The 12,040-nt window shown below is 46.3% G+C and overlaps 1 protein-coding gene across 1 annotated transcript in view; it reads right to left on the reverse strand.

Moving 5' to 3' along the window:
* Positions 1 to 12,040, reverse strand: part of LOC146783117 (uncharacterized) — a 384,584-nt gene that overhangs the window by 84,681 nt on the left and 287,863 nt on the right. Inside the window, exon 15 of the mRNA XM_085638236.1 lies at positions 6,847 to 6,954. Within this exon, the coding sequence (XP_085494362.1) occupies positions 6,847 to 6,954 (108 nt within the window). The remainder of the gene's footprint in view (positions 1 to 6,846; positions 6,955 to 12,040) is intronic.

Raw genomic sequence — 12,040 nt, forward strand, 5'->3', positions numbered from 1 at the left:
GTAATACTCAGGTGGCTTCCGTTGTCATGTTACACTCTCTCTATGCGTTGGAAAGTCATTCCTCCCTTACCCTGTAATCTACACTCAGGTGGCTTCCGTCATCATGTTACACTCCCTCTATGCGTTGGAAAGTCATTCCTCCCATACCCTGTAATACTCAGGTGGCTTCCGTCATCATGTTACACTCCCTCTATGCGTTGGACACTCATTCCTCCCTTACCCTGTAATACTCAGGTGGCTTCCGTTGTCATGTTACACTCCCTCTATGCGTTGGAAAGTCATTCCTCCCTTACCCTGTAATCTATACTCAGGTGGCTTCCGTCATCATGTTACAGTCCCTCTATGCGTTGGACAGTCATTCCTTCCTTACCCTGTAATCTATACTCAGGAGCCTTCCGTCGTCATGTTACACTCCCTCTATGCGTTGGACAGTCATTCCTCCCTTACCCTGTAAAGTGTACTCAGGTGGCTTCCGTCATCATGTTACAGTCCCTCTATGCGTTGGACAGTCATTCCTTCCTTACCCTGTAATCTATACTCAGGTGGCTTCCGTCATCATGTTACACTCCCTCTATGCGTTAGGCAGTCCCTCCTCCCTTACCCTATAATCTATACTCAGGTGGCTTCCGTCGTCACGTTACAGTCCCTCTATGCGTTGGACAGTCATTCCTCCCTTACCCTGTAAACTATACTCAGGTGGCTTCCGTCGTCATGTTACAGTCCCTCTATGCGTTGGACAGTAATTCCTCCCTTACCCTGTAATCTATACTCAGATGGCTTCCGCCATCATGTTACACTCCCTCTATGCGTTGGACAGTCATTCCTCCCTTACCCTGTAATCTATACTCAGGTGGCTTCCGTCGTCATGTTACACTCCCTCTATGTTTTGGACAGTCATTCCTCCCTTACCCTGTAATCTATACTCAGGTGGCGTCCGTCATCATTTTACACTCCCTCTATGCGTTGGACAGTCATTCCTCCCTTACCCTGTAATACTCAGGTGGCTTTCGTCATCATGTTACACTCCCTCTATGCATTGGACAGTCATTCCTCCCTTACCCTGTAATACTCAGGTGGCTTCCGTCGTCATGTTACACTCCCTCTATGCGTTGGAAAGTCATTCCTCCCTTACCCTGTAATCTATACTCAGGTGGCTTCCGTCATCATGTTACACTCCCTCTATGCATTGGACAGTCATTCCTCCCTTACCCTGTAATACTCAGGTGGCTTCCGTCATCATGTTACACTCCCTCTATGCGTTGGAAAGTCATTCCTCCCTTACCCTGTAATACTCAGGTGGCTTCCATCATCATGTTACACTCCCTCTATGCGTTGGAAAGTCATTCCTCCCATACCCTGTAATACTCAGGTGGCTTCCGTCATCATGTTACAGTCCCTCTATGCGTTGGACAGTCATTCCTTCCTTACCCTGTAATCTATACTCAGGTGGCTTCCGTCGTCATGTTACAGTCCCTCTATGCGTTGGACAGTCATTCCTCCCTTATCCTGTAATCTATACTCAGGTGGCTTCCGTCGTCATGTTACAGTCCCTCTATGCGTTGGACAGTCATTCCTCCCTTACCCTGTAGTCTATACTCAGGTGGCTTCCATCGTCATGTTACAGTCCCTCCATGCGTTAGGCAGTCCCTCCTCCCTTACCCTGTAATCTAAACTCAGGTGGCTTCCGTCGTCATGTTACAGTCCCTCTCTGCGTTGGATAGTCATTTCTCCCTTACCCTGTAATCTATACTCAGGTGGTTTCCGCCATCATGTTACACTCCCTCAATGCGTTGGACAGTCATTCCTCCCTTACCCTGTAATCTATACTCAGGTGGCTTCCGTCATCATGTTACACTCCCTCTATGTTTTGGACAGTCATTCCTCCCTTACCCTGTAATCTATACTCAGGTGGCTTCCGTCATCATTTTACACTCCCTCTATGCGTTGGACAGTCATTCCTCCCTTACCCTGTAATACTCAGGTGGCTTTCGTCCTCATGTTACACTCCCTCTATGCGTTGGACAGTCATTCCTCCCTTACCCTGTAATACTCAGGTGGCTTCCATCATCATGTTACACTCCCTCTATGCGTTGGAAAGTCATTCCTCCCATACCCTGTAATACTCAGGTGGCTTCCGTCATCATGTTACACACCCTCTATGCGTTGGACACTCATTCCTCCCTTACCCTGTAATACTCAGGTGGCTTCCGTTGTCATGTTACACTCTCTCTATGCGTTGGAAAGTCATTCCTCCCTTACCCTGTAATCTACACTCAGGTGGCTTCCGTCATCATGTTACACTCCCTCTATGCGTTGGACACTCATTCCTCCCTTACCCTGTAATACTCAGGTGGCTTCCGTTGTCATGTTACACTCCCTCTATGCGTTGGAAAGTCATTCCTCCCTTACCCTGTAATCTATACTCAGGTGGCTTCCGTCATCATGTTACAGTCCCTCTATGCGTTGGACAGTCATTCCTTCCTTACCCTGTAATCTATACTCAGGTGGCTTCCGTCGTCATGTTACACTCCCTCTATGCGTTGGACAGTCGTTCCTCCCTTACCCTGTAATCTATACTCAGGTGGCTTCCGTCGTCATGTTACACTCCCTCTATGTTTTGGACAGTCATTCCTCCCTTACCCTGTAATCTATACTCAGGTGGCGTCCGTCATCATTTTACACTCCCTCTATGCGTTGGACAGTCATTCCTCCCTTACCCTGTAATACTCAGGTGGCTTTCGTCATCATGTTACACTCCCTCTATGCATTGGACAGTCATTCCTCCCTTACCCTGTAATACTCAGGTGGCTTCCGTCGTCATGTTACACTCCCTCTATGCGTTGGAAAGTCATTCCTCCCTTACCCTGTAATCTATACTCAGGTGGCTTCCGTCATCATGTTACACTCCCTCTATGCATTGGACAGTCATTCCTCCCTTACCCTGTAATACTCAGGTGGCTTCCGTCATCATGTTACACTCCCTCTATGCGTTGGAAAGTCATTCCTCCCTTACCCTGTAATACTCAGGTGGCTTCCATCATCATGTTACACTCCCTCTATGCGTTGGAAAGTCATTCCTCCCATACCCTGTAATACTCAGGTGGCTTCCGTTGTCATGTTACACTCCCTCTATGCGTTGGAAAGTCATTCCTCCCTTACCCTGTAATCTATACTCAGGTGGCTTCCGTCATCATGTTACACTCCCTCTATGCGTTGGAAAGTCATTCCTCCCATACCCTGTAATACTCAGGTGGCTTCCCTCATCATGTTACACTCCCTCTATGCGTTGGACACTCATTCCTCCCTTACCCTGTAATACTCAGGTGGCTTCCGTTGTCATGTTACACTCCCTCTATGCGTTGGAAAGTCATTCCTCCCTTACCCTGTAATCTATACTCAGGTGGCTTCCGTCATCATGTTACAGTCCCTCTATGCGTTGGACAGTCATTCCTTCCTTACCCTGTAATCTATACTCAGGTGGCTTCCGTCGTCATGTTACACTCCCTCTATGCGTTGGACAGTCATTCCTCCCTTACCCTGTAAACTGTACTCAGGTGGCTTCCGTCATCATGTTACAGTCCCTCTATGCGTTGGACAGTCATTCCTTCCTTACCCTGTAATCTATACTCAGGTGGCTTCCGTCATCATGTTACACTCCCTCTATGCGTTAGGCAGTCCCTCCTCCCTTACCCTATAATCTATACTCAGGTGGCTTCCGTCGTCATGTTACAGTCCCTCTATGCGTTGGACAGTCATTCCTCCCTTACCCTGTAAACTATACTCAGGTGGCTTCCGTCGTCATTTTACAGTCCCTCTATGCGTTGGACAGTAATTCCTCCCTTACCCTGTAATCTATACTCAGATGGCTTCCGCCATCATGTTACACTCCCTCTATGCGTTGGACAGTCATTCCTCCCTTACCCTGTAATCTATACTCAGGTGGCTTCCGTCATCATGTTACACTCCCTCTATGTTTTGGACAGTCATTCCTCCCTTACCCTGTAATCTATACTCAGGTGGGGTCCGTCATCATTTTACACTCCCTCTATGCGATGGACAGTCATTCCTCCCTTACCCTGTAATACTCAGGTGGCTTTCGTCATCATGTTACACTCCCTCTATGCATTGGACAGTCATTCCTCCCTTACCCTGTAATACTCAGGTGGCTTCCGTCGTCATGTTACACTCCCTCTATGCGTTGGAAAGTCATTCCTCCCTTACCCTGTAATCTATACTCAGGTGGCTTCCGTCATCATGTTACACTCCCTCTATGCATTGGAAAGTCATTCCTCCCTTACCCTGTAATACTCAGGTGGCTTCCGTCATCATGTTACACTCCCTCTATGCGTTGGAATGTCATTCCTCCTTTACCCTGTAATCTATACTCAGGTGGCTTCCGTCATCATGTTACAGTCCCTCTATGCGTTGGACAGTCATTCCTTCCTTACCCTGTAATCTACACTCAGGTGGCTTCCGTCATCATGTTACACTCCCTCTATGCGTTGGAAAGTCATTCCTCCCTTACCCTGTAATATTCAGGTGGCTTCCGTCATCATGTTACACTCCCTCTATGCGTTGGAAAGTCATTCCTCCCTTACCCTGTAATACTCAGGTGGCTTCCGTCATCATGTTACACTCCCTCTATGCGTTGGAAAGTCATTCCTCCCTTACCCTGTAATACTCAGGTGGCTTCCATCATCATGTTACACTCCCTCTATGCGTTGGAAAGTCATTCCTCCCTTACCCTGTAATACTCAGGTGGCTTCCGTCATCATGTTACACTCCCTCTATGCTTTGGAAAGTCATTCCTCCCTTACCCTGTAATACTCAGGTGGCTTCCTTCATCATGTTACACTCCCTCTATACTATGGAAAGTCATTCCTCCCTTACCCTGTACTACTCAGGTGGCTTCCGTTATCATGTTACACTCCCTCTATGCGTTGGAAAGTCATTCCTCCCATACCCTGTAATACTCAGGTGGCTTCCGTCATGATGTTACACTCCCTCTATGCGTTGGACACTCATTCCTCCCTTACCCTGTAATGCTCAGGTGGCTTCCGTTGTCATGTTACACTCCCTCTATGCGTTGGAAAGTCATTCCTCCCTTACCCTGTAATCTATACTCAGGTGGCTTCCGTCATCATGTTACACTCCCTCTATGCGTTGGAAAGTCATTCCTCCCATACCCTGTAATACTCAGGTGGCTTCCCTCATCATGTTACACTCCCTCTATGCGTTGGACACTCATTCCTCCCTTACCCTGTAATACTCAGGTGGCTTCCGTTGTCATGTTACACTCCCTCTATGCGTTGGAAAGTCATTCCTCCCTTACCCTGTAATCTATTCTCAGGTGGCTTCCGTCATCATGTTACAGTCCCTCTATGCGTTGGACAGTAATTCCTCCCTTACCCTGTAATCTATACTCAGATGGCTTCCGCCATCATGTTACACTCCCTCTATGCGTTGGACAGTCATTCCTTCCTTACCCTGTAATCTACACTCAGGTGGCTTCCGTCATCATGTTACACTCCCTCTATGCGTTGGAAAGTCATTCCTCCCTTACCCTGTAATCTATACTCAGGTGGCTTCCGTTGTCATGTTACAGTCCCTCTATGCGTTGGACAGTAATTCCTCCATTACCCTGTAATCTATACTCAGGTGGCTTCCGTCATCATTTTATACTCCCTCTATGCGTTGGAAAGTCATTCCTCCCTTACCCTGTAATCTATACTCAGGTGGCTTACGTCATCATGTTACACTCCCTCTATGCGTTGGAAAGTCATTCCTCCCTTACCCTGTAATCTATACTCAGGTGGCTTACGTCATCATTTTACACTCCCTCTATGCGTTGGACAGTCATTCCTCCCTTACCCTGTAATACTCAGGTGGCTTCCGTCGTCATGTTACACTCCCTCTATGCGTTGGACAGTCATTCCTCCCTTACCCTGTAATACTCTGGTGGCTTCCGTCATCATGTTACACTCCCTCTATGCATTGGAAAGTCATTCCTCCCTTACCCTGTAATACTCAGGTGGCTTCCATCATCATGTTACACTCCCTCTATGCGTTGGACACTCATTCCTCCCTTACCCTGTAATACTCAGGTGGCTTCCGTTGTCATGTTACACTCCCTCTATGCGTTGGAAAGTCATTCCTCCCTTACCCTGTAATCTATACTCAGGTGGCTTCTGTCATCATGTTACAGTCCCTCTATGTGTTGGACAGTCATTCCTCCCTTACCCTGTAATCTAAACTCAGGTGGCTTCCGTCGTCATTTTACAGTCCCTCTATGCGTTGGACAGTCATTCCTCCCTTACCCTGTAATACTCAGGTGGCTTCCGTCGTCATGTTACACTCCCTCTATGCGTTGGACAGTCATTCCTCCCTTACCCTGTAATACTCAGGTGGCTTCCGTCGTCATGTTACACTCCCTCTATGCTTTGGAAAGTCATTCCTCCCTTACCCTGTAATACTCAGGTGGCTTCCGTCGTCATGTTACACTCCCTCTATGCTTTGGAAAGTCATTCCTCCCTTACCCTGTACTACTCAGGTGGCTTCCGTCGTCATGTTACACTCCCTCTATGCGTTGGACAGTCATTCCTCCCTTACCCTGTAATCTGTACTCAGGTGGCTGTCTGGGTTTAGTTAAAGTCCCTTTTTGCATAGGACAGCTCCGCCTTTCCTGTCCCTTCAGTCTTTACTCACATGATGCTCTTCCTGTGGGGAATTTCCCTGTCTGTATTACTGCCTTTTCCTGGGGTCCCTTTGTGCATAGGACTCCCCCCTACCCAGACGTCCACCCCTCTTGTTGTTATTGTTTCATTGTTCTGCTCTGGAACGCTTCACCTCTTCCCTTTGGGTTGCCTCGTCTGCGCTGAGGTCTGTACACTGAAAGAGTTCCTCGATGCTGCCGGAGCTGGAGAAGGGCGGGGTGCAATGCCCGGGGTCCCAAACCTGCAGAGAGGGGACAAGCAGAGCGAAGGCCTGGTCACACTCCACATTCCAGTCCATGGCAAAGCCCCCTCCCGGAGGCAGACATCTTGGTGCTCTCAAACACACGGGGCCTGAGTCACAAAGGTGAACCTACGCTTTTGTGTAAATTTGGTATTCTTTTTACAGGCTCGGAGTTAAAAGTAAGTTTACGAGCGCAAAGACTCTGCAGTTGGGGCAGAGAACTCCGCGCATAAAAAGATGGGACCGGCCTTTCTTTTTATGTGACTCGAGTCTCCGCCGTCAAAAAATTACTATTGGCACCAATTTAACTTATTTTGGAATACACAAAAAATAGTTAACTCACATAAAATTGTACGTTTACCTTTGCACATCAGGTCCAATATATTCCTCCTTCATAACTGTAAAGAAACCGGTTTATTTTTCTCTATTTGTACTTCTGACACCCTGATTACGATGTCCTTGCATAGTCCGACCCTTGTGTAAGTTCCGGTTTATGCATGGGTCAGAGAACTGCAAGTTTTAAGGCATTTCAGGCATCCAATAATTATCAGATGCGTTAAATAACTGAAGCTATGTTAAATTGTGACAGGTTAAACCTGCTGAATTGTAACAGGGGAACACATACGCTATTTACAGTATCACGTGTGTTTTGGTGCGTTAATCACCGGAATCCATGTCATTCCCATGAACGCGTAGTTGGTGTTCTGTTTTGCACCAGATAATTAACGCTCTCTGTGGTGTATCATTAGCTATGAAGGGCGACAAATAGCGCCTTATCTCGTAATGCGGCCCAACCCTCCATCGCTCTGTCCCTCTGGCTATAAACGTGATCCTGGCCTTCCGCTTCCTGGACATCACGAAGCGAGAACTCGCGGAGCGCAAAGGCAGGATGTTCAAGCACCAGAGGGAGGGGTGCAGGACTGTGACCAGCAAGCCGAGGCCTCAGAGTAATTCAGATTAGAAATAGGTTTGAGAATCAAAACCTTCCTGGGTAAACCCCAAAACCCCAAACGTCAACCACGTGTCACATGTAAAGGCCATGCTGCAAAGACCTTAGAATGAGCCACAAGCCCCACATGACCTCATGAAACAAAAGGACCTTCTGGTGGCCTTGTTGATGGGGACTGTTGAAGAAGGATGCGTACCTGATTCTCTGCAGTGTCGGCTCCTACTCTAAGGCGGAGGAGCGTCGCCCTACTGCTTTTCAGCAGTGTAAGGAAAAATAAAAAGATAATAACTCAGTGTTATTATTGTATTTGTTCCTGTTGTGGGAGCAGCGGCTTTGCCGGGCGGGCGGGCGGGGCCGCTCTGCTGACACAGCAGGGAGGGTGGAGGGGTTTTGACTCCCTAAGTGCTCATGGATGTTTGGCCGGCCGTCTGTTAAGTGCACCTGTAAGAGAGTTCATGTGTCTGCACGTCTTTGTGAACACACAAGCTGTGGGCCGGATTCACAGAGGTGACTTACACTTTTGAGTAGTTTACACATTTGAGTAAAGTTTTGGCTATTCATAAAATCCAAGTGTAAATTTACTTCACAATTGAAACCTACACGTCTCCCCCAAAGTGACGGGCCTGAGAGCTAGACACTTTTGAGTAAGTTTACTACCTTTTAGCTATTCACAAAATCTGAGTGTAAGTGATACTTTTGGAGTGAATGTACACTCAAATGTAGTTTTACATTGTGAACTCAGACAAATGCAATAAGAAGGGGTTTACTACAGAGATCTCTTCTCAGGCCTGGCCACGGTAAAGAGTAGGTATCTTGCAAGGGAGGCGTTTGGCCCTCAATTAAAGTACAAATAAAATCAGATGTGATTTTACCATTACGGTGCCGCAAATCCAGCCAGTACCATGCAGTTTCAAATGTAACCCCTAAAATTAGGAATTACTGCATGGAACCAATTTTTAAATTCATAAAACCACATGGAATTTCCAATTCCGTGGGGTTTGATGCATAACTCTGAGAAGTTGATAAATGTATAGTGAACCTCTGAGTAGAGGGGTGGGTGACGAAGGGGAGTGGAGTGGGGCAGCAGGGTACAGAAGGGGTCAAATCACACCTGATTCTCCCACAACCAGCAAAACCGGGTCCAGAAAACTCAGCCCAAAATCAATCCGGCAGAGGGAATTCCATGAGGTAATACCGCTCCGCCCAGCTCTTAATGAGAACTTTTATGTTCAACTCAGAGCATACTTTGGGGCTGCCTAAAATGTTTGATGGATCTCACCTAAGCAGACACTACATGGTGAGGTTTCTGTTAAAACAAACAGTATAAAAAATGTGATATTGAAATGTAGTGATAAAATCAATATGTCTCCATTTAACATTTTGAATGACGACAAAGCAGCCCTAATCTTGCTGATGGTGAATAGTTGTATGTGTTGCAATATGGGAAACAGCCTTTACAATGAGGTTTTTACCACATTGTGCCTTCACCACGCATTTATATATATATATATATATATTTTCTCCAAAGATGCCCCTGCATGAAGACGCACTCCTCCAGCTGGTAAGTAAACACTTTATTTATTCCAAGGAAACAAATTGACAGCTCCGCATAGTTTGCCCATCCACCTGACGCGTTTCAGTGCATTCATGCACTTTCTTCAGAGGTGACTTCACGCAGCACAACAGTTCCAGGCTTTCACTAATCCCCTGCGTGCTTCATTCTTTTATATATATATATAATACCACACTTTTATATTATATATTATATATATATAATATATAATATATATAGCGTGCGTGGTAAAGGCATGCATTGTAAAATCATATGTGTTCTAAACAATGCGGGTTAAACATGCATGGTGAAGGCATGTGAAGTATTTCTCTGCGTTGTTCCGTCATACAACCGTGCCAATAAGCTTATATAGGAGCAATGCTGGCTCTTCGGTTTAGAGCCTTCTGGTGCCCACCTTGGCACCCGATACCAGTGCTTAGTTTGTATAAAAACCATAAGTGCAGGGCCCTCGTCAGGAGTCCCTCGCAGCCTGCACCACACATTGCCCCTGCCATACTGCCAATAATAATAATAATAATAATACTGATATTTGTAGAGCGCGAACAGCTACCTCACGAGGAGGTGTCCCGGCGCTTTAGACCGCTGGGGAACCCGTCCTGGCTATCCCTGTGAGATGGTCTCTTTCTGGGTATCTCCAAGGTGAAACCAGGCATCCCCAGCGTCTGTGGGGGGCCGTTGTAGAGATGAGGCAAGCTTAATGCCCAGAGTTGCCGAGTGTGTTCCTGGTTAGAGTAGGTACCGAGGCGAGAATTATCGAATCCGTTTTGACCCTGGTCCACGACCCTGCCGCGTCGGGAATTGAACCCTGGTCCCTGGCCAATTCTCTGCTTACAGGTCTGCCGCCTCAAACCAGTGAGCCACACCTCTCTCCAATGACAGTGCTGACGCAACTACTAAACAACACACTCCTAGAAGTGCGACGGTTCAGACCATCGCAGGCCCCCAGAGCGAACAAGCATTTACAATGCAACGGTCTCGGCAAGTTAGAGCTATTGGCATTGCTCATGACAATGCCGTTTCTTTAAATGTTTTAAAAACAAAAACATAAACAAAAATAATGTCATGAGCAATGCCAATAGCTCTAACTTTACCAATGCCGAGACCATTGCATTGTAAATGCTTGTTTTCTTTGGGAAGTGGGGAAGGTGTGCTATCTGCCTGCTATCACTGTGGCGGCGCTGGTCTGCTTCCAGCGAACAGTTGTGAACACAACATTGTAATTTATATTCGTGGTAGCGCCTGTGGCTTGTGAAAATAAACATCCCGGATGATCAGTGTTGTTATAATTTTTGTAAAAAGTTTTTGTACAAAGGTTCTTCTTATCTCTACAATTTTTTTTTTTTTGTAAGGATTTGCCGATCACCGTTCCACCAGACACTAGCGTAATAGAAAAACTCTTTTTAACGAAAGGGAGAGGCTGAGGGTAAATAGGAAGAACGGAGGGTGTCTCATAGTAAAAAGATAGGAAGTGCATCTTCCGAAACCAACAAAATGTAAATGTGGCCAAACAAATGTGCTTACAATGTTCAGGGGAGACAAGTTCATCAGCAAGGTTTTTTTTAAACTTGTGCCTTGTGAAAAACAGCATCCCGGATGCTTAGTGTTGCATAAAAATATATATATTTTTTTTTGCGCTAAGTATCCAACATTATTTCAACTTTTATTGATTTTAATTGAAGTAGCCGATAAGCGTACCGGCAGACACTGGCAAAAAGTAAGCCCCCTGCAGGTGTGTACATTACGGCCCTGATTAAGGCAGTCGTCCGTTTAACCCGAGCACGTACTGTAGAGGTCAGGCTATGACACGTGACAGAGTTCAATATATTTGACCCAGTGTTTTAAATGGCCAGGCACTGCCCTTCATTAATTTGAACCTCTATGGAGGTTTCGATTGTTGATAACTGTATAAACTGTAACCCCATCATTCCCAAAATTATCCCCAAAAAATTTTGCAGGGACTTGCGTCAATATTGATATATAATGACTTTTCGTTGTGTGATTTTTCTGGAAAGGTGCTCTGTGTAATGTGTTCCCATTACAAACCGAAGAATAATTGGTCCATGAAACCAGGCATACAAAAGTCACAATTGAAACGATAATGCAGTAATGACTTTAAATGCGAGCAAAGTTTTTCAGCATCATGTCATTTTCCTTTTGAAGAAATGTGACCTTATATGTAGCAATGTGTTCCTCTAGCATACCTCAACAATACCAGGTAACCCCGTTTTGAGTCCTAAAGAAGCTCTTTCTGAGACGTCTGAATATGAAAGGGTGGTGGTACAAAACATGCCCCATCCCACATGAGCGGAAAAGCAGGAAGGCTGCAGTTACTTACTGGTTAACTAAATTACTCCAAGCCCACCTTTCTCTTTTGATTAATTACATTATGAGGCTGTCTCCTAACGTAATTAAGCAAAGCGCGAGGGGCGAGGTGGTAAGAGACAATTCAATTGTCTCGTCTGGAACTTTGCCTCCCTCGCCTGGTTGCCGTCTACACTGTGCCTTACTAGCTCGTTACTGCTAACCGGGCTCCACCAAGGGGCGGTTAAAAATAAGGTGCTGGC

This window comes from Triturus cristatus, chromosome 12, assembly GCF_964204655.1.
Source record: "Triturus cristatus chromosome 12, aTriCri1.1, whole genome shotgun sequence".
NCBI lineage: Eukaryota > Metazoa > Chordata > Amphibia > Caudata > Salamandridae > Triturus > Triturus cristatus.